This window comes from Drosophila navojoa, chromosome X, assembly GCF_054131105.1.
Source record: "Drosophila navojoa isolate 15081-1374.11 chromosome X, UAZ_NAV_1.0, whole genome shotgun sequence".
Lineage (NCBI taxonomy): Eukaryota > Metazoa > Arthropoda > Insecta > Diptera > Drosophilidae > Drosophila > Drosophila navojoa.
Genome location: NC_142895.1, coordinates 11,882,005 through 11,904,707, shown reverse-complemented (window position 1 = coordinate 11,904,707; position 22,703 = coordinate 11,882,005). Strand labels below are relative to the sequence as shown.

Below are 22,703 nucleotides of genomic sequence, written 5' to 3'. Positions count from 1 at the left end.
CATGAACTACGGCTATATAAGCATCTAAATGCGATATATTCCAATCGATCTATCGATATATCTTTCCAGCTCAGCTTTAATCTTTTTTCAGTGGAAATTTTCCAACTAGATACATAAATATGTATGTAGATATTTTCAGAGCCTAACCAACTCCATAGGTGCACGCGGCAGCAGCGCTCGGCCTCGGGCAACCTTGTGCGCCAGCTACACTACACCATGAGATCATCCAAATTGGTTAAGATATATAAACTCTTAGTTTTTGGTTATTTTGTTTTGCTTTTATTTTATTTGATTTTATTTTGGGCGATTTGCTTAGCTGAACTTTTGCTGCGACCCAGCTCAGGGTCATGCCACAATTTGGGGGTCACCAAAGACAACGACAACAAAATGGCTATAAACAAATAGATCTGCCAAGCGACCGAGCGAGCGAGACAGAGAGGGAGATAGATGTAGAGGAAGAGGGCGAGAGAGAGAGTCAGAGGTAGAGTAACTGTTCCGTTGACTGCATTTCGCTATTTTGAATGACAAATTTGAAAATTCAGAGCTCAACTAAATTATTTGGTGAATAGCTGCCGTATAGGGAGGGTTCATGGGCTTGGCGTATCGCTGATTTGTGGCCAATGGCGCAGGCGTTCAACGACTCGATGAGCTTGAACCCATTACCAACCAAAATTACGAGCAAAATAAACAAAGAAAACAAAAATATAAATAAATCTTGTTTTCAGTTTTTGGGACAGAGCCTATGCAAAGGTTGAGGCTGAGGTTTATGCTTGGATTGATTTATCTGTTGTTATTAAACATCTATCCCTATCTCTCTGGTCTCATTATCTACTGCCTCTGTCTCTTTCTCCCACTTTCACTTTCATTACCATTTGCAATAGTACAAATTCGACTACAGGGTATCCATAAGTGCAGCACTCTCTAAATGCATCTGGTTTCGGGCTCGAGCTTTAGCTAAGGCAGGTCTACCAATATCATGAACAGCTTCATTAAGGAAAAGTGATAAACTTCCACAAAAGATTCTTCCTGATTTGTTTTCCTTTTTTTTTTTTCATATTTTTATATATATAGTTTACACACACACACACACATACATATACATATATACTATAAATAATACCTCTTAATCTATGGACCAGTTTTTTGACCTATTCTCCGCGTAGAGTTACTTGAGTTATGTATGTATATGAAGTAGAAACGTACAATGATCGAAAGAGATAAGATATAAAAAGAACGACCTATCGATCAATGCCAATCGATAAACGCTAAACGATCAATTCAAAGAAAGGCGCAATTGAAGAAAAGTTTTCAAATTTTTTATTCATTGTTAATTCTGAAAATAATATTATTTGTATTAAATATTCGCTTGCATAGTCATATATACATACATACACACACATATATATATTTGTGTATATACATACATACACACACATACATAACGATCGATATTTAAGAATACATAAGTGCTTTTTAATGAAATATATAGACCGCAAACAAAAGGAGAATAATGAACAAAAACAACAACAAACCAAAATGAAATTAGTCATAAACAAAAACTTTGTAAAACAAAACCAAAAAATAAAAAATATATATATATATACATACATATATTAAATTAAATTAAGTTTAAATAAAAATGGAAATGAAACAAAAACACAACACAAATAAAGACATATATATGTAAATATATATACATGCATATGCAATAACTATATATACAACATACATATATACACCCAATACATACATATATACACAAATATATATACATATGTATATATATATACATACATATATAGAATTGTACGATTTATTATGAGTTGCTTTTTAGTGTGATAATTCTTAGTAAAACGACATGAAAACATTTGCAAAAATAAAATTGATAAGTAAACAACAACAAACAAGAAGAAGAACAACTAAATTTTTCTTTTAGCACCCACAGATTTTTTGAACGTGATTTTACAGATGGTAAATTTCCAAGGAACAGGTGAGATTATTTCGCATAAATTCGAGGAAGGAAAATCCATATTTGAATAAAGCAAATTATAGGAAAAGGAGTTTTGGTTTCATGTGTGCGTAAGTATATGTATATATACCCATATATGTATGTACAAGTGTATGTATATAAATATGCATATTGAGTAAACGCTCATTGTGGGTCGAGGAGAAGGAATCAGGGGATTCACAAAAATTTTCCTCGCAAGATATTACGGCTTCGCTGGTTCATTTTGCCTCCTTCCAGATTCCTAGCAGAGGTAAGTGTCCAATGGGTAATAAAGTGATCGTAGATAAATAAATATACATACATATATTTTTCATATATTTTAGAGAAAGTATTTTGAAAATACTTATTAAATAGATTCATAACCATATATGGAACACAAGTTTAGCTATAAAATCACATTTATAGACTTAAGAGTACGATGGGGTGAGGATAGTCTGAGCAGTCTCCGATCTTAAAGTAATAGTTCACATACAGATACATAATAATATTGATATTCATTTAAGGAAACTACTCAAGCTATCCTCGCGCCATATCGATGGGTTTACAGTTGCTTTGCATCTGCGTTTAGATTAGATAAACGAAATTAAACATAATTCCGTAGTTTGGTTGCGCGTCTACCTGGGGATAGATAAATCTGTGATAACTGTTTTAGCTCGATCTCATTGTGATGATACTCACGAAAACTTTGGAGCACTCGCCTTGTCGCGCAGTCCCCGATCGGCTTCGTAGATGATGCGATTGAACTTAAATTGGATGGTATTGCGTGTGTGCGGTGGATACTGCTTTAGCTTGCACTCCAGATATTTCACATAGAGCGTCACATCTTCGTTGTCCACATTCCCCGGCTGATCCGAGGGACGCTCAATCTCTGGCTGCGCTGGGGGACTTTCGTTCTCTGGCTGCTCATCTATTTCGTTCTCTTTCAACTCAGTCTTCAGCTGTACGAAACCATCATGCATCACCGGCAAAGTAATACTGATGGCCTCCTGCTGCTCCTCTATATTCGTCTTTTTCTTCTTCTCCTCCTTCTCCTGCTGCTGTTGCTGCTGCTGCTGCTGTTGCTGCTGCTGCTGCTGCTGCTGCTGATGCTGCTGCTGCTGCTGCTGCTGCTGCTGCTGCTGCTGCTGCTGCTGCTGCTGTTCGTGGGGAGGAACACGACAGGTCGCCTCGAATTCAGTGCGAAATTCATGGAATGCCGATTGATATCGACGTTGCGTTAATTCGGCTGATATAAATTCCTGTTCGCTGTCGTAGGTCTCGGTTTCAATGGAATTGTTGCTACCTTCGGAATGATCGAAAGTGTTTGGTTTTTTAATCAACTGAAAAAAAAAAAAAGACGAATCACAACAATTGTAAAATTATTCGTATTTTTCTTTATGTTTTTACATATATGTATATACTGAATTTGTTTATACATTAGATTGTAAGAGATTAATTAAAATAAAAGCTACGTTGCCCTCTTACGGGGTCGCATTGCTGTCACATTTGATGTGAGGTACAAAATAAAACATGATTTACGCTGTCATGGAACCAGAGACTGCTCGCATGCTAGCCGAGTGTCTTATCAGAAAATCACTCGCGCTCGCCTTAACGTAAGACAAGAGCGTAACAGAAAAGTAGAGAAAGAGAGAGAGAGCTAAGCCGTAAGTGAGAACTTTTCTGCTTTTGTTTTGAGCAAGAAATAAATAAACAAATACATACATACATATATGTATTCAACAGCAAATGCAATGAATACCTACAATATATCAAAGAGCTTCTTGCAATGCAATAAGAGTGCGTCCATACTTACATATATGTACATATGTATGCACATACATATGTATGTATCTTGCACACATTTCATACTTTTCTTATTTGCATATGTACATACCTATGTACGTATGTATGTACGTAAATATACCAGTGTGCGTGCTATATTTTCTAGTCAACACACGCATTCAATTAACAGAAGAAGCTTATTTAGCAGACCAACATACACACATACATACATATGTACATATATCGATAGTTATGTGCTTAAAATCAATACCGGACACAAGTATCGTTCTTTTGAGCATAAGCATTCACTAAAATTAACCATAATGAGCACTTTGCAGCAAATTGACATACTTGACCATTTACATGCATACATAGGCAATGAAAATGGCTTTGACGCTCTCTCAAACACGCACGTACTTTAAGTACGATCGTTACGAGTTTTTATTCGCGCTCTTTCGTTTGCCGTGCTCGCTTCCAGCGAGCTAGCCTCTCGCACTTAGCGCCCTTTTGTTTTGTCTTACGTTCGCGTAACCCATACACATGCATGTATCTACATAGGTAAATGCCAGCTAAAAATGTGTCAAAACGGATTATTTGTGTGAACATTTTGTAGTTTCTGTTATGATTCCTTTTCTATGTGACTTTAAAGACAAAATTATATCTGTTTGTTTGAGTGTGTGTGTTTACGACTTACCTTCGGCTGTATAAACGACATATGAATGGCCCACCAGCGAGGATTAGTAACACCCTTGCGATACTGTGATCTGTAAACGGCAATTAGCGAATTCATTTTTCTCTTAACATCGTGTATGGGCAACTGCATAGTATCCGCCATCTCTTTCCAAGCATCGTTTCTCTCATTGCGATGCAGGAAATCACGATTTTCTGGATTCCACAGAATATTCTGCGCCTTATACGCCCTGATCAGCTTCACGGTAAGAAATTCATCCCACACAATCTGCGTCTTTGGATGTGATTGTGTGTTGTTCATCTTGACAGTAATCAAATTAAAAATAATAATTATTCTTTTCTTATTGTTGTTGGTGCTAAAATTTACGACAGAAGCAACAGTCAGGAGCAACAGCTAAAGCAACAGCAACAGCTAAAGCAACAGCAACAGCAGCCGCAGCAACACCAACACAAACCACACAGCTTAACTGGAGAATATCAACTGTAAAAGCAACTCGCAAACTCAACAGGGATGTTTATGGATGCCTATCGTCGTCTGAGAGAATACGCATAGCACGAGCAGAATAGCGGTAGATAATGAGAAAATGAACGAGCGACCGAGAGCGAGACCGTTGAGTAAACTCTTCGCTATAACATAAACCAAAGAGTGTGGCCGAAACCAGACGATTTGTTGCATGTATGTATGTATGTATGTATGTAGCTTTAACCGCAAAGTGAGTGAACAAGTGATAGAGAAAGAGTGGTGAGGCGCGAGTGCATGCAAGGAGTGCACAAAATCTGTTGCGAATATGCTATGAAATTTATATAAAAAAATATAAATAAATTTGATGTATTAAAGTAGAATTGCATTATTTATCCACAGGCAGAATGAACATTAAATGTGAATGTTTGTCATAATTTTTTTTATTTATCGAACGGTCAACTTTGAGGCCTAATATGCTGCGCCTTGACTGCACGGGGCAGGAGTAAAGACGCTTTTGCAGCTTAATAAATAGTTGGACGGACAAGGTGGTGCTGGAATTGAAGATCCGCCATGGCCACCTGATGCTTGTCCATAGCCTGTATTATGCACGGATGCCAACACGGGAGAATTGTACATACGTGCAGAGTAGGCAGAAGCCGTTGATGATGTATATGCGGCAGGTGGAGGAGGTTTCGGCGCTACATATCCGACTGCGGGTGGTGCTGAGTAGCTCGGAGATGCAGGCCTAGAATGAGCAGAAGGACTTGAATAGCTTGATGCACCGGACGCTGAATACACGTGAGCCTTTGGTGCTGAATAACTTGGAGCGGCGGGTGCTGAGTAGCTGGGTACAACAGGTGCTGAATATACAGGTGCCTTGGGCGCTGAATAGCTTGGAGCTGCATAAGAAGGACCCTTTGGGGCAGAATAAGTGGGAGCAGCTGGAGCAGAATAACTTTGAGCGGCTGGTGCTGAATAGCTTTGAACTGAATAAATAGGAGCCTTTGATGCGGAATAACTAGGAGGCCTGGGCGCGGAATAACTTTTAGCGGCTGGTGCTGAATAGCTCGGAGCGGCTGGTGCAGCATAACTTGGAGCGGCTGGAGCTGAGTAGCTTGGAGCAGCGGGTGCAGAATTACTTGAAGCGGCTGGTGCTGAATAACTTGGAGCCTTGGGTGCCGAGTAACTTTGAGCGGCGGGTGCTGAGTAGCTTGGAGCGGCTGGTGCTGAATAGCTTGGAGCGGCTGGTGCTGAGTAACTTGGAGCGGCGGGTGCTGAATTACTTGAAGCCTTTGGTGCCGAGTAACTTTGAGCGGCGGGTGCTGAATAGCTTGGAGCGGCTGGTGCTGAATAGCTTGGAGCGGCTGGTGCAGCATAACTTGGAGCCTTGGGTGCCGAGTAACTTGGAGCGGCTGGTGCTGAATAGCTTGGAGCGGCTGGTGCTGAATAACTTGGACCTGCTGGGGCTGAATAGCTTGGAGCGGCTGGTGCTGAATAGCTTGGTGCGGCTGGTGCTGCATAACTTGGAGCCTTGGGTGCCGAGTAACTTTGAGCGGCGGGTGCTGAGTAGCTTGGAGCGGCTGGTGCTGAGTAGCTTGGAGCGGCTGGTGCTGAATAACTTGGACCGGCTGGGGCTGAGTAGCTTGGAGCGGCTGGTGCTGAATAACTTAGACCTGCTGGGGCTGAATAGCTTGGAGCGGCTGGTGCTGAATAGCTTGGTGCGACTGGTGCTGCATAACTTGGAGCCTTGGGTGCCGAGTAACTTGGAGCGGCTGGTTCTGAATAGCTTGGTGCAGCTGGTGCAGCATAGCTAGGAGCCTTGGCTGCCGAGTAACTTGGAGCGGCTGGTGCTGAGTAACTTGGAGCGGCTGGTGCTGAATGGCTTGGAGCGGCTGGTGCCGAGTAACTTGGAGCGGCTGGTGCTGAATAGCTTGGAGCGGCTGGTGCTGAGTAGCTTGGAGCGGCTGGTGTTGAATAACTTAGACCTGCTGGGGCTGAATAGCTTGGAGCGGCTGGTGCTGAATAGCTTGGTGCAGCTGGTGCTGCATAACTTGGAGCCTTGGGTGCCGAGTAACTTGGAGCGGCTGGTGCCGAGTAACTTTGAGCGGCGGGTGCTGAGTAGCTTGGAGCGGCTGGTGCTGAGTAGCTTGGAGCGGCTGGTGCTGAATAACTTGGACCGGCTGGGGCTGAGTAGCTTGGAGCGGCTGGTGCTGAATAACTTAGACCTGCTGGGGCTGAATAGCTTGGAGCGGCTGGTGCTGAATAGCTTGGTGCGACTGGTGCTGCATAACTTGGAGCCTTGGGTGCCGAGTAACTTGGAGCGGCTGGTTCTGAATAGCTTGGTGCAGCTGGTGCAGCATAGCTAGGAGCCTTGGCTGCCGAGTAACTTGGAGCGGCTGGTGCTGAGTAACTTGGAGCGGCTGGTGCTGAATGGCTTGGAGCGGCTGGTGCCGAGTAACTTGGTGCAGCTGGTGCAGCATAGCTAGGAGCCTTGGCTGCCGAGTAACTTGGAGCGGCTGGTGCTGAATAACTTGGACCGGCTGGGGCTGAGTAGCTTGGAGCGGCTGGTGTTGAATAACTTAGACCTGCTGGGGCTGAATAGCTTGGAGCGGCTGGTGCTGAATAGCTTGGTGCAGCTGGTGCTGCATAACTTGGAGCCTTGGGTGCCGAGTAACTTGGAGCGGCTGGTGCCGAGTAACTTGGAGCGGCTGGTGCTGAATAGCTTGGAGCGGCTGGTGCCGAGTAACTTGGAGCGGCTGGTGCTGAATAGCTTGGTGCAGCTGGTGCAGCATAGCTTGGAGCCTTGGGTGCCGAGTAACTTGGACCGGCTGGTGCTGAATAGCTTGGAACAGGTGGATAACTTGGAGCAGATGGTGCCGAGTAGCTTTGAGCAGCAGGTGCTGCATTGCTTGCAGCGGCTGGTGCTGAGTAGCTTGAAGCGGCGGGTGCAGAATAACCTTGACGGGCTGGTGCTGAATAAGTTGGAGCAGCCGGTGCAGAATAACTTTGGGCAGCTGGCGCAGAATAGCTCTGAGCAGCAGGCGCTGAATTTGATTGATAGCTTGATCCCGAGCTGTATATAACTGGTGGCCCGTAGGCCTGCTGCGGAATGCCCTGGGATGAGCGCGAGAAGCGTTCGTCTATGCTATTCTCCGGGATGTTGAAGTCCTCCACTTGCTCATTGCTAGCCGCCAGGTGGTCTGATGTAGCCCCTGCCACAAGGCAGATAATGGCCCAAAACGTTAATAGATGCGATCCATACATGATCGTCGCTGTCGATTTGCTAGTTATGATCGACTCAATACGGTTGGCATATTCTTTTATGAGCTCGGAACATCCAAATCAGCAAAAAACCAAAAGACATTACGCAAGGCAAATTGCTATTATTCTGATCCATTTAGCTTGAGGCAAATGCACAACAGTCATTTTATGACTTCTACCTAACTTACATATACATACATATACTGATGTACAAATATGTATGTATGTATGTGTATTCAAATTTATATACCCACATACATACCTATAAACTTTAATTGGTTGTGTATCAGACGCGCAGATACACTTAACTGGAATTGATTAAAGGGAAAAGGTATTGCATTACCATAAGCTAGAAAACCATGACATCAATATATGTATATATATATATATATCTATATATACATCATGTTATAATTGATCAACTTGTATCTTGTGTCTTTTGTAGAGTGTATGGTAAGAATCTATTTTAGCATTTGTCAGCAACTAAAGGTGAGTTATGTGGGTCGCATAATTGTAATGATTGCAAAATTCGCTGATTTAACCGATATATCTGGTATGTAGCATGTTAAATAAATATGCTAACTGTAGATAAAAAGAATGAAGTGTCTTGAAAAAAATGTATATACATATATGTAATTGTAAATTCACTTACGGCGGGAAATTTAAGAACAACTAAATCGAATTAAGCTTTGTCAATGTTATTTAACATTTGTGCGCAATGTTAAAGAGCGCCATCTGTCGGGTTTCACTCCATACTACAAATCAGCTGTCCACATACGTATATCGACAATTTGTATTGAATTATCGAAGTCTGACGTTCACTTCCAAATCAACACGTCAACGATTTCTTCTTCTTCAAAGTTAGCCCCTTAACACCTGAATGTCGGCGGCTAGCGACATTTTTTATTAATTGGCAAGCATTTGTTGAAATAAAACGTTAACCACGGATCACCTATACTCAATCATTTTCGCTGCAGGCGTTTGCCGCAATCAAAGAATAATCAAATAGAAAATCAAAACGTAAGTGCAAGGGGTGGATTTAACAGCTGCTGTCGCTGCTGCTTGCGTTGGCACAAAAAAGAAAAAAAAGGGGAACGAAAATTGAATTGTGCTTCAAATAAGACAAAAGAGGTCATTGCTCCTGTGCCCAACTGACATTAATATATATTTTTAATATATAAGTATCTGTTCTTTCTCTTTTGTATACAGTGAGTCTGCATTATAATGGCCAATCAAAGATTGAGCTCGTCAACAGCCGGCGGCTGCCTTTCGCTCTCAATGCTGTTCGCCTGTCTGTGCATCATGGTATCTCAACTGACCGGCAGCAATGGGGCCGCCGTGATGTCTGTCGATCTCGGCAGCGAGTGGATGAAAGTGGGCGTCGTGTCGCCGGGCGTGCCAATGGAGATCGCTTTGAATCGCGAGTCCAAGCGTAAAACACCGGCCATCATCGCTTTCCGCGATAATACGCGCACCATTGGCGAGGACGCTCAAACGATTGGAATACGCGATCCATCGGCCGCCTATGGGTATCTATTGGATTTGCTGGGCAAAACCATTGATAATCCCATTGTTGATCTGTACAGGTGAGTTGTATATTTACATTTCTCTCTCCCCGTCTCTTTTACACACACAATCTCTCGATGCCGCGTTGTGTCCGAGCATGTGTGGGCCACGTCATGTTAGCAAACTGTAAACGTTTTAAGCTAACAGCTGCTATCGCGCAAATTTTTAAAAATAAATGCTCAAAACTAACATAGAAATGTGGCGATAAGTAATTGGCGGAAAATCGTTATAAATAAGAAATTCGAAATTTCTATAGTAATTTCTCGAAAGTTATTTACATTCGCCAGCTGCGAACAAGAAATAGAGGCGTAAAACAGCTGTACGAAGTGTTAAAACATCTTTTTACTTATAAATAAAAAAAAATATTTGTTTATTTATTCATTGGTCGTTACAGTTAATATAAAATTAAATTTACGCACTGGCTACTGAGGCTTTTTTTTTTTTTTTTTTTTTTTTTTTTTTTTTTTTTAATTTTATATACAGTTAAGGCTATTTTAAAACAGAAATTAAAGAGATATAGCTGTAGGTTAGCTATGGCATGCCTTTCCAGTCCTTTTCTAAGAACTTTGCTTATTTACAGAAAACGCTTTCCATACTATACCATCGTGGGCGACAAGGAGCGCAATACAGTGGTGTTCAAGAAGAGCGACACCGAGGAGTTCAGCGTGGAGGAGCTGGTTGCCCAACTGCTGGTCAAGGCCAAGGAATACGCACAAGAATCGACACAGCAAACGATCACCGAATGTGTGCTAACCGTGCCCGGATACTTTGGCCAGGCCGAGCGAGAGGCTTTGCTGGTTGCTGCCCAATTGGCCAATTTGAAGGTGCTGCAGCTGATCAACGATTATGCGGCCGTAGCGCTCAACTATGGCGTGTTCCATCGTGGAGAGATCAATGAGACGGCACAATATTTCCTGTTCTATGATATGGGCGCCTACAAGACATCCGCTGCGGTGGTCAGCTATCAGTTGGTCAAAGATAAGCAGACCAAGGAGGTTAATCCGGTGGTCCAGGTGCTGGGCGTTGGCTATGATCGATCGCTTGGCGGCCTGGAGATACAGCTGCGCTTGCGCGACTATTTGGCCCAGGAGTTCAATGCCCTGAAGAAGACCAAGACCGATGTCACGCAGAGTCCACGGGCGCTGGCTAAACTGTTCAAGGAGGCGGGTCGCGTGAAGAATGTGCTGTCAGCCAACACAGAACATTATGCGCAGATTGAGAATCTGCTGGAGGATCATGACTTTAAGCTGGTAGTATCGCGCGAGAAGCTAGAAGAGCTCTGCGCTGACCTGTGGCCACGCACCACTAAACCATTGGAGGATGCTCTCGCCACCTCGAACCTGTCGCTGGATGTGATCAATCAGGTGATACTCTTTGGCGGCGGCACGCGTGTGCCACGTGTGCAGGAGACAATCAAGCAGCTGATCAAACAGGAGCTGGGCAAGAATCTGAATGCTGATGAATCGGCCACCATGGGTGCCGTCTACAAGGCCGCCGATCTGTCCACTGGCTTTAAGGTGAAGAAGTTCATCGTTAAGGATGCAGTGATCTTCCCCCTGCAAGTGGCCTTTGAGCGTGATCCAGGCGATGGTGCAGCCGTGAAGCAAGTGAAGCGTGTCCTCTTCGCCCTGATGAATCCGTATCCGCAGAAGAAGGTAATCACCTTTAACAAGCACACGGATGACTTTGAGTTCTATGTGAACTATGGGGATTTGGATCGCTACAGTGCGGAGGATATTGCTGCTCTTGGAAGCCTCAATATCACTCGCGTTGAACTGAAGAAGGTCAAGGATCTGCTGGAGAAGTCGAAGAAGGATCAGGTAGACAATAAGGGCATCAAGGCGTACTTCTATATGGATGATTCTGGCATTTTCCGTTGCACGGGCGTCGAGTACGTTTATGAGAAACAAAAGGTTGACGAGGAGCAGGACGAGGATAGCACATTGGCCAAGCTAGGCAGCACCATCAGCAAACTCTTCACCAAGGAGGCTGAGAAAGCTGAGGGCAACGAAACCCCAACGTCCAATGACCAAGAATCCGGCGAGGAGCCAGCCGAACCCAAGCCTGAGGATGACACTAAGAAGGCCGGAAATGTCAACGACTCGGCTACCACCAAAACTGCAGATGAGAACAAGGCGGAGGCCAAGAATGAAACCATCAAACTGGTCACCATCAAGGCACCCGTGACCCACAAGACAGAGATTAGATTTACCCAGCCTTTAAGTGGCAGCGGTTACAACGACGCCTTGGCCAAGCTGCAGGCTATCAACAAAAAAGAGGAGGAGCGCGTTCGGTTAGAGTCCACATTCAATGCACTCGAATCGCATATCATCGAGGTCCAGCAGAAGCTGGATGAAAAGCCTTATGCGGAGTGTGCCACGGACGCGGAGAAGGAGGAGTTGTTGGCCGAGTGCAGCAAGCTGTCCGAGTGGCTGTACGAGGATGAGGAGAATCGTACGCCCGAAGTCTATGAGGAGAAGTTGAAGCAGCTGAAAAAGCTATCAAGTGTATTCCTCGGTCGTCACTGGGAGCACGAGGAGCGTCCCGATGCGATCAAGTCCTTCAAGGGCATGCTCGAAAGCGCTGAAAAGTTCCTTGTGACGGCACGTAACCTCACCAAGGACACAAATCCCGAGATGGATGTCTTCACCCAGGTGGAGATCGATACACTCGTCAAAGTGATCACAGAGTCAAGCACCTGGCTGAAGACCGAAGTCGCCGCACAGAAGAAGCTCAGCCGAAATGCAGATGTACGGCTAACCGTCCAGGATATGATGAAAAAGATGGCCACGCTGGATCGCGAGGTTCAGTATATGGCCAACAAGATGAAGATTTGGAAACCTAAGGCGAAGGTCGATAAGAAGCCTAAGGAGCCTGCACCTGTTGAAGAGACAGTTGAAGACAGTGGCAGCGGTAGCGGCGACAACACCGACTTTAAAACCGAAGGAGCAGCCAATGACAAAGCTGAGCAGCCAAAGGATCAGAAGGAGGAGGAGCAGGTAACACCCACTCCCACAGGCGACGCTAATACACCTCACAGCGAACTCTAAAGCAAGACTGCATGAAGTGAACAGGAAGAGAACTTGAGAGATAAACCGAGAGAGAGAGAGAGAGAGAGAGAGAGAGGGAGAGCGTGAAGAAGAGAACGCAGTATAAATTCATAATGCGAAAACAGTAACAGGAACGGGGGAAAGTTGTGCGCTTAATGCGTTGGGCTTGACCAGAGGGGAATGGGGAAATAACGGATTAGGGGGACAATTCGTTAGGACCTTTGACGTAGTAAAGCGGAAGTGGAGGGGGCATACGTTGGCTTACGGGTGGGCGGCTCTGGTGTGTAGCCCAATGCATTTTTCGTACAAAATTAGAGAAAAGAATAGATGAAAAAAAAGAGCGTTCAAATTTTTTTTTCATCTTAAATTATTTCGTTCGAACTAGCTAATGGCGGGGTTAAATTATGCTACTTTAAAATTAAATCTATTACTAAAGAAATTTAATGAAGTGTAAAAATTCAATTTTCATTCCGTCGTGCTTTAAGTTCATCATTCTATAAATGCCTGGATATATTATCTAATTAAATAAATACAAAAACACACAAAAAGACTTGAAGTACTCAACTCCCTTTCACACAACATTTATCCAAATTCATGTGCGCCCAGTATCTAAAAATATATAAATAAAAAGTAATATAAAAATAAACACTTTAATTGATGCAGTATTAATTAAAGTTAAAATAACGTAAAGCAAGCTCAAAAATATAAAACAAATAATAATAATAATTAAAAAGAAGTATATTCTAATAAAGTAGTTGTAACTTTTTGTTAACAGAAGTCGAATTTAATAAAATTTTGTTTGAATTTTTGGCCTAACGCCTATGTTATGTACATACATATGTATGAAATATATGTATGAAAAATGTCCATGAAATGCCACCAGCTGATGCTGATGTACCAAATTCCAATGGCCAATATCGATAGCAATTGGTAATAAAGCAACAATGCATTTAGGTAAACATCGATATTTTTAAAAGTTGCGATGTCTCTCGAAATTGCGTCTTCAGAACAATTTCAGTATACTAAATTGCATTAGAAATTCGCTTTATGGGTTTATTTTAATACTTATTATTAGTTTTCTCGAAAAGATCGTATGTAAAATGCGGAATTTTTCCGTATTTTGAACACATTGATGTTTTAATTGCTAAAACGAATCTGGTCACACTTTTAAGCAAGAAATATCGTCAGACGTTCGCGGAAGACGATGTACATAGATTATAACTCCGGAGACATATACACGCCTACGTGATTGCTAAGTTTCGGGAGCATATTGTAGTTAAAGCCATTCAATTCTAGTTTTAAAAAAAAAGTAGTACATGTCTCATATTAAGTGATAGAACTTATAAGACTCTCACAAACTGGACTACAAAACAAGGAGAATAATAACAAATAAAAAAGCTATTCACGTTTATACAAATACATATACAATAACTGCGACACATCAAAAGCCATTTGCCACAAAAAATATGGCGAAGGCGAATTAGTGCAATCGTGCAAAACTTTAAAATACATGCATATATACATAGTTGCAATACGGTATTTTACAGAGGTAATTGTACCTGGCTATTAATATATGAATGTGCATCCATATCGTACCATACATCCATACGAATGTATAGATGAATGTGTTGTAAGATTTCCTGTAATGTTTGGCAGTGTGCTAAGAAAACATGTGTATGCATGTACATAACTATACGTACATACATATGTATTTATTGTACTTGCCAATTGATTTTGTAAAAAAAAATTATTTATTTGAAAACAAGAACTAGTTGGCCATTTCGATAGTACAACAATGTAAATTTGCCTAAATAGTGATGAATACATTTGCTGCAGATGGGGATAGGAAGAAACCGATAGCTAATTTGTTCGTTTTTACATTCAACGTTTACATTTGACTTGCATATGTACATATATACATATGTAATTTCATTCACACACATATTAATGTATGTGTGTTTGTGTATATATATATGTGTGTGTGAGTGTGATAGTGCAGAGTGCGAATTTCCTTTCGATAGCAACGTAAGCGCACCGATAACTTCTTTCGATTGTCATTGTTGCTCTGCTGACTGATTCTGCTGCGGCTGCTTTCGGCACATACATACATACATAATTATGTTTGTGTGTGTGAGTCGCTTGCACGGCGACGGCGCCTGTCTGGCGAAAGTGATTTTTCAGTAAAATTTCGCAGCTTCAAGTCGACGGACGGAGTGGAGTGCAATGCAGCAGGTCGATCGGTCCGGTGGAGCCAAATTGACGATGTCGTAAAGGTGCCAAGCGGGCGTGCGAACGACTCCGTTGCTTTTTATTATTGTGTACGTGTGCGCGTATGTGCTCGTGTGCTGTGCCCTGTGCCTATGTTTATTTATTGTTGGCTTTTCAATTTTCATTCCACTTGCCCATATTGTTATTATTTATTTATATAAACTATTTTCACTTTGTGCATTTAGAACTTAATTTGAACGGGTTCATTGCGTACGTGAGTCTGTGTACTGTCTGCGTGTGTGCGTTTGTATAAATGTGGTGGGTCTCTGTGTGTGTGTTTGGTATACGCAAACAAAGGAGCTCTACGTTTTCACCTCCTCTTACTCTTTTCTCTGTTTTCAATGTATAAAAAGAAGGATAAGGTAGATTGAATAAAACAAAGTGCAGCAGCATAGCGGCGACAGCGACAGTTACAGCCACAGCAGCAAGGCAACAGTAAAGTCAATTAGTTGCATTAGTGCTTGCATGCATACGTCTTAATGTGCATAAGTGCGTGTCTGCACAATAGAAAACATTAAAAATTATTGTAGTCCATTGCCGCTTCGTTGATATGCTCCAATGTACATGTCAACATTTATGTATATGTTTTTAAATTAACATGTGTGTGCAAGTGTGCGTGTATTTGTGCGGTTTTACATTGAACTGTCTTCAGCCCGTCAGTCCAGCAGCTGGGCAGGCAAAGCCGAATTTGAGCGCTCTCCTCGCGCTCTCTGTTTCTCTCTCTCTCCCTCTCTTACAGCTGCCCATATTCCGCATGAGAGTAAGCTTGAAGCCGTGCACAGTAGCGCCAGAGGCGCCAAAAAATGAAAGCATCGCATTTGAATTGTTATCGCACACAGGCATTGGCATATGTGTTGGTATACTGAGACTTTGGCATGGAGAAAATCACTTTCATTCTACTATGCGCTGTCGCAGCTGTTCTGCACTGCAGAATTTACAGGCTTCTTTTTTTTTTTTTGCACCCGCTTACGTAGAGAGGCGATTGGCTCAAATTTAAACTGTAAACGAAACACTTTGGACTCTCCATTTTGATTCCTGATCGAGTGCAAATAATTATAAAATAAAAGAAATGAACAATTACATGAATGCAAAATGTGTTAGGTCAAGTATTCAAATTAAATGAAGTGAAGTGGAAGGAAGCAAACAAAATTGATTTGACAAACAAAGCTTAAAATTTTCTCAATCTTTTATCGTATTTGTGTGCATGTATGTATATACATATATGTATATATATATATATAAATGAATTTATGTGTATTTATAAGCTGACGTAGCAAGCTAGACACAAAGTAGCAATCATGGTAAAAGTTTTGTTTAGTTTTTATTATTACTATTATGTATCGCAGTTTGTCTTTGCAAGTAGAAGTAGAAGTAAAGTTTTTTTTATTATTTTATTTTGGCGTGAGTGCTTTAGTGTGATTTAATTATTGTAATGATTGCAAGTGAAACACGTGCTCATAATGTTGTTTCTGAATACGCAGAGTGCAGAAGCCGTAAATCAAGGACCCCCAACAGAAAGCAATAGAGGAGGACATTGCTGAAAGTCAACGAAACGACGCCACAAAGTGAAAGACCGCAAGGAGTGGGAGTGGGAGAGGGAGACGAAGAGCGAGAGCGAAAGCGTCGCGTCAAAAGTTGAGCGCATGCTGTGTAGGGGGCGGCGCAGAAGACGAGTCAAGTGAAGTGCAAGAAGCAACAACAAAATTACAATAATATTAATAAAAACAATAACAAACCAGGTAACAATAAAAAGAAAAAAAAAAAAATAAAATAACACCAATACTAGCATCAAATATATGTAAAGCGAACGCGTGCGTGGGTAGCCGATGCCAATAACGAATATGTTGATAAATTTGCCTTACCCTGCTGATGCTGCTGTTTCACTAACAGTATAATATCAACTACCTCCAACAAAATTAATGAAAATAGGACTCCAACAGAGGGATAAAAGAGAGAGCGATAACAGCAGCCTTGCTAGCTTTAAACAATACAAAAAAAATAGCATTTTACAGCTAGACACGAGCGCCACCTATCGTCGACCGTACGCACAATATGACAGAGAGAAAGAGAGTCTGAGCAAAGGGACCCAAAACGTCACAAAAGCAAAAAATATAACTAAAAGAAGTAAATACAAAACAACAAATTACGAAGTACATGAGAAGAAAATTATATTAAAAATAAAAACAAAGTGCATCTAGACATTCAGCTCAGACGCTTGCATTGTATAAGTGCATGTGTATCTCCGCGTGTGTGTTCGTTACCGTGCCAGCGTTTATGTTGAAGTAGTGGTAGTTTGTGGTGCTGTTATCTGCTCCCCTACTACACAGCCACCCACATACATACACACAAACACACACACACACACACGCACACGGCAACTCGGGCTCCGGTGGGAGGCGAATCCGTGACTGACTGGCTGTCACGTTGCCTTGCCCGCCAATATGGCGTGCCTTAACACACTGAAGCAAGAAATCAAAACACTGGAGAAAATCTTTCCGAAGAACCACGACCGCTTTCAGATACTCAATTCCAGCGTAGATGAGCTCCTCTGCAGATTCATCGATAAGAATGGCAAGCGCTACGACATACATGCAAACATAACGGTAAGTAAAACTATATATGTATGTAAATATTTATCAAGAAATGCGCAGTTAAAGTAATCATAATGTGCACATAGCGACAATGTACATATATTAGATACATATATCAAGTAAATACGATTGCTACTTGATTAATTGACACGCATATCTTCAATTTGTTCTCATGCGGTGTCCAATGTAAGCTTTATTTGATCCCCAATACAGTTGTTGCCAGGCACAAATCAGCAAATGCTTTCTATTACAGTCTGTTTGTGTGAAAATTCGTATAAAAGTAATTACAAATTAAACATGATTCTAATTACAAATAAACATCTATGAAAATTGTAAACACTGATCAAATGGCTTCACAGCTCAATCAAATTGACGAAGGTCACCTTGCTCTTCTTTCCTTTGCACCGCTAGAATTTCCAGCCAGAGAACGAGAGAGAGCGAGAGAGAGAGAGAGAACAAAAAACTTCTTGCTGCTTTGCAACTTTTACAGTAGAATTCCATTGGTTTATCCTATCTATAGGCTGCCCCTACCTACAGGTACTCCCGCTCTCTTTCTCTTTCTCTTTCTCTCTTTGCCTTGCTCATCCTCCACTTCCTTTTATTCCTGCAGTTTTTTGCTCTCCCAGCTTTGCTGCTGCGAAAATTTGTCTTCATCATCTCTTTTGATCATGCTTTTCGTTTACATATTTTCGTTTCTCTACTCCAAGGCAAAAGGGTATCAACGTATTGTCACAAAATATGTAACATATGGCAGGATTTTCTTGTTTTTTGCCCAAGTTCAGTGTGAGAATTAAAGTATAACGGAATAGAGTAGAGATTTGCTAAATAGTAATTTATAATACAAATCCATAAAGTCTTGAAATATCTATTAGAATGTATCTCATTTACTAAAGGGTATTGACTCTTCTAGTTATGTACTTCATATTGTATTTTTTTTTGCTTTCTTCAGTTTACCTTTCGTAAAGTTGCTCTCACACGCTGTTTTATCGTGCCGTTGTCGATTCTTATTTAGGGGCAGCGTGCTTCAATAATTTATGATTCATTGCCCTGCGCCTCCAACAACAGTTGCCAACTTGCCAACAGTTCGCCTCGGCCATATCGTCCCTCGCCCTCATCGCTCTGCTCGCTTCTGTCTGTTCTCCTCGCATCTCCTCCCTTTCCAGTCATCTGCCCTCCGCTCCTCTCTGCAGTGCTTTGCTCTGCTCTGCTCAGCTTCGACTCTGCTTTGGTTCAACGATCTAATTAAAGGTTATATATGTAATTTCATTGACGCTGTCTCGCAGCTTTTGTTATAGTCTCCACATTCAGAAATATATATAATATACACATTATTTATATATATATACATACATACAGGTATTATCTGGCTGTTTAGCCAACTGTTTATGTCTGTTAGGCTATCAGTAAATTGAGCAATATTTTCAATATTTCCTTGAATGATAATAAAAAAGGAATGGGAACTTTGAAGCTTTGTGGTGTTAAAGCTATTAACTTGACTGATTAATCAGTATTGCCAACAAATCTAAATCGAATAACAGCTTTGAAATGTTATTAATATATTTATGTAAATAAAATTGCGAAACTTGAATATCTCGATTAGTCATTCACACAAAATAGCTGTATAGCAAAGAAGAAGTTATTTATAGGACAACTCTCAACTGGTATTAGTTTAGGGAGGCAATTGAGAGTACAGTAGAACTGCCTTAAGCCGAATCACACAAATGCAATGCAAACTGGACAAACATCTATGTAGATTGAGGATTATATAAAGGCAACATACATACATATATAATATCACGCGCTTATGTGTATATATGCATATATTTATCGATATTTGTTTTGATTGGATTCCTTTGTTTTTTTCTCATCATCAGGAAACGTATCCATCATCGCCGCCAGTTTGGTTCGCTGAGAGCGAAGAGACGAGCGTCACGAACGCCGTGCAAATCCTTAGCAACACAAATGGTCGCGATAATCATGTGATTAATCAGGTAAGTTACCATGTCTCTCCCTCTCCCTCTCCCGCTCTCTATTTTCTCTGTGAAATCGTGCATTAATCAGTGATTATGTATGTGCGTCAGGTTGGCATATTGCTGCGCGAGCTGTGCCGTTTACACAATGTTCCACTGCCACCCGATATTGATAATTTAACGCTGCCGCTGCAAACGCCGCCGCCCTCTGCCTCGCCATTACGCTTGGAGCGTTCAGCTGGTGGTGGGGGTGTTGGTGGCGGCGTTGGCGGTGGAGCGGGCCCACATGGCAACGAGGAGACTGATTCGGATCAGGACGAAATCGAGGATCCCATCGGTGAGAGCGAGCAGGAGAGCGAGGGCGATGAGGATCTACCATTGGAAATGGATGATGTGCGAAACACAAATAAAGTACGTCAACGAATAAACAATAAACATTGTTGTTATTATTATTATTAATAATGACATCTCCTCAAGCAGAAAGATGATATGGAGGTGGAACATTTAGCGACTTTAGAAAGACTGCGTCAAAGTCAAAGACAAGACTATTTAAAAGTGCGTACATGTATACATATATATATATACAAGAAAAGTATATAACTGTCTCCCTCTCTCTCTTTCTTCCCCTTTATATCGCCATTTCTTTCTAATCGATGCAGGGTTCAGTTTCTGGTTCAGTGCAGGCAACAGATCGCCTGATGAAAGAACTACGTGATATTTATCGATCCGATGCGTTCAAGAATAACATGTACTCCATTGAGCTCGTCAACGATTCGATTTATGAGTGGAATATACGCCTCAAGTCTGTCGATCCGGATAGTCCATTGCACAGCGATCTGCTGCAGCTGAAAGAGAAGGAGGGCAAAGATAGCATATTGCTCAACATACTGTTCAAGGAGACGTATCCGTTCGAGCCGCCCTTTGTTCGTGTCGTGCATCCAATCATCTCAGGTGCCTTGATTACCTAACCAATTGATTGCCACAGTTACAAAAATGATTCTAATGCTTCTATCGTTTCTCCATCAGGTGGCTATGTGCTCATTGGTGGCGCTATTTGCATGGAGCTGCTGACCAAGCAAGGCTGGAGTTCCGCCTACACAGTCGAAGCCGTGATCATGCAAATTGCCGCGACGCTGGTCAAGGGCAAAGCGCGCATACAATTCGGTGCTACAAAGGTGCGCAATATTAAGCAGACATTAACGAGCTTATAAAGAATATGCTTTTCCTTTTATTTTTATCCAAAGCAGGCGCTAACCCAGGGACAATACAGCTTAGCAAGGGCTCAACAGAGCTTCAAATCCTTAGTGCAGATTCACGAGAAAAATGGTAAATCGAAACAAATTTAGAACTCAAATTGTAATCGGATTGTCCTAATTGCTTGTTGTTGTCATTGACAGGTTGGTTTACGCCGCCGAAGGAGGATGGCTAAGATTTATTGTTGCTTAGGTGTTTGTATAAGCTTAAGGAATGGACGTTTGCCAAATGTCGTCGCTCATCCATATACATATATATTTATATATACATATATATATATAAATATTTATTTATATATATACGCAAACTAACAAAAAACAAAACAAAAAACCTACCCTGAAAACTACCAGACACATGCGGCTAGATAAGCCACATACAGAGCGTATCAGTAGAAGAAGCGAAGGCCAGAACAGCAGCACAAGCAGCTGCAGTAGTCGTAGCTGCAGCATTATCATTTCAAATCGAACCCGCCATTCAAACATTATTTAAACACAGGACGTAGCGTTGTCCGAAATAAGTTCTGCAATTTGTGTATACTTGATGAAAAGGAAAACAGCAAATATTTGCATATATACATAAATATATATAAATTCACATATATATATATATATATATATATATATATATGCTGTGACATACGTAGTGCATGCGTCGTTATATACACATACACACACACACACACACATACATTGAAGCTAATTGATGTAAGGGTGTTGCGGTGCATGTGGATATGTATCGCATATCGTATTGAATGCAATTGTTTATATTCTCTTTTCTTCTTTTTTTTTCGTTTCAACTTGTTTTGTATTATCAGCAGCGTTTAATTTGTCATTCTGTCTGTCTCTCGTCTCTTGATAATTTATGTATAGTAGGAAAAAAGTCAAATGATTGAAATCATATTATTCTTCTCAAAATCTATGTTATCTGTAAGAGATATTTTGTTACATTTTTTTTTATAAAAATCCTCTCGTTCAAAAAAATTTATTAAGAATTACATTGCTTCGAATATATATAAAAAGAAAACCCAGATTAAATAAATAAATAATATATTTATATTTGTAAACGATAAAATTGTACAGTTAGCAGCAATAATTAACAATTAACGATTATGATAATGATAACAACAACAACAGCAACGTCAACATCAACAACAATTGCAACAGCAGCAACAATAGCCGCGTGTAAATGTAAAGGCAATTTATGCATATGTATATGTAATGTAGGTGTACCCATTTAACGCGGATCGAAAGTGTAAGCTCTATGTGACCTGGTATTTGATCACCATGGGACACTGGATGGATGAGTAGTGGAAGGACCGTGCGGCAGCAGCAGCGGAAGGATGGAGGGACAAGGCATACAAAACACACACCTGCATATACCTAGTTGTAATTAGCTAAGTACCGTAATATACTAATATTTTTTTTAGTTATTAATATTGTAACCTTATATATTTCGCACTAGCTTTAAGGGATTGCGATTGCGGATGTAGTTATAGTGCATAAACATATATATATCTATATATAAATATATGTATATGTATATGCTAATATATAAATAAATATACATATGTGTAGCATATACAACTAGAGGAGTTAATAAGGACAGAGAAGTAAACGAAAAGTCGTAAGCAAAACAAAAACAGCAACAACAAAACACCACAAGCGTAAGCAAATTCTAACTGTAAATTCGTCTTTCCAAATAACCGTAAACAAAAAGCAACAAATACAAAATAAAAACAGCCCAATAAAAATAAACTGCGAAAGAAAAACAATAAAATTACATAGAATATTCATTGGAAATAATGAAGTTACAACCAAACTA

General features: G+C 41.1%; 3 protein-coding genes across 12 annotated transcripts; 2 read left to right on the top strand and 1 right to left on the bottom strand.

Annotated features, from left to right (window-relative positions):
* Positions 1-2,296: 2,296 nt before the first annotated feature.
* Positions 2,297-4,933, bottom strand: LOC115564363 (uncharacterized). Of its 2 annotated transcripts, none has more exons than XM_089264974.1 (3): positions 4,464-4,933; positions 2,687-3,327; positions 2,297-2,622 (listed from the first exon to the last, which is right to left on the bottom strand). In XM_089264974.1, the coding sequence occupies exons 1-3, from the start codon at positions 4,758-4,760 to the stop codon at positions 2,592-2,594; spliced, it is 969 nt and encodes a 322-aa protein (XP_089121100.1). In that variant the 5' UTR covers positions 4,761-4,933; the 3' UTR covers positions 2,297-2,591. The 2 variants fall into 2 exon arrangements, with proteins under 2 accessions (XP_089121100.1, XP_030244450.2); XM_030388590.2 differs by having other exon boundaries at positions 2,297-2,626; positions 4,464-4,932.
* Positions 4,934-8,993: 4,060 nt separating this feature from the next.
* Positions 8,994-13,429, top strand: Grp170 (hypoxia up-regulated Grp170 co-chaperone protein). Its single transcript, XM_030388575.2, has 3 exons — positions 8,994-9,203; positions 9,393-9,769; positions 10,330-13,429. Exons 2-3 carry the CDS (start codon positions 9,408-9,410, stop codon positions 12,797-12,799), a joined length of 2,832 nt encoding a protein of 943 aa, XP_030244435.1. The 5' UTR covers positions 8,994-9,203; positions 9,393-9,407; the 3' UTR covers positions 12,800-13,429.
* Positions 13,430-13,956: 527 nt separating this feature from the next.
* Positions 13,957-22,618, top strand: LOC115564358 (ubiquitin-conjugating enzyme E2 Q2). 9 transcript variants are annotated; one of them, XM_089265109.1, is made up of 9 exons: positions 13,957-14,348; positions 16,549-17,670; positions 19,533-19,649; positions 19,740-20,039; positions 20,106-20,183; positions 20,288-20,579; positions 20,655-20,803; positions 20,876-20,954; positions 21,026-22,618. In XM_089265109.1, the coding sequence occupies exons 2-9, from the start codon at positions 17,509-17,511 to the stop codon at positions 21,055-21,057; spliced, it is 1,209 nt and encodes a 402-aa protein (XP_089121235.1). In that variant the 5' UTR covers positions 13,957-14,348; positions 16,549-17,508; the 3' UTR covers positions 21,058-22,618. The 9 variants fall into 9 exon arrangements, with proteins under 9 accessions (XP_089121235.1, XP_089121229.1, XP_030244445.1 ...); XM_089265103.1 differs by having other exon boundaries at positions 20,873-20,954; XM_030388585.2 differs by having other exon boundaries at positions 13,959-14,348; positions 20,109-20,183; positions 20,873-20,954.
* The last annotated feature ends 85 nt before the right edge of the window (positions 22,619-22,703 follow it).

Excerpts from the sequence above, each read along its gene's own strand:
- Grp170 (XM_030388575.2), top strand. The coding sequence starts at position 9,408 with ATGGCCAATCAAAGATTGAGCTCGTCAACAGCCGGCGGCTGCCTTTCG. Across the intron at positions 9,770-10,329 it reads CCCATTGTTGATCTGTACAG|AAAACGCTTTCCATACTATA; the intron begins GTGAGTTGTATA and ends GCTTATTTACAG.
- LOC115564358 (XM_089265103.1), top strand. The coding sequence starts at position 17,509 with ATGGCGTGCCTTAACACACTGAAGCAAGAAATCAAAACACTGGAGAAA. Across the intron at positions 20,184-20,287 it reads AAAGACAAGACTATTTAAAA|GGTTCAGTTTCTGGTTCAGT; the intron begins GTGCGTACATGT and ends TAATCGATGCAG. Across the intron at positions 20,580-20,654 it reads CGTGCATCCAATCATCTCAG|GTGGCTATGTGCTCATTGGT; the intron begins GTGCCTTGATTA and ends TTTCTCCATCAG.
- LOC115564363 (XM_089264974.1), bottom strand. The coding sequence starts at position 4,760 with ATGAACAACACACAATCACATCCAAAGACGCAGATTGTGTGGGATGAA. Across the intron at positions 3,328-4,463 it reads TGTCGTTTATACAGCCGAAG|TTGATTAAAAAACCAAACAC; the intron begins GTAAGTCGTAAA and ends TTTTTTTTTCAG. Across the intron at positions 2,623-2,686 it reads GCGAGTGCTCCAAAGTTTTC|ACGCGCAACCAAACTACGGA; the intron begins GTGAGTATCATC and ends ATCCCCAGGTAG.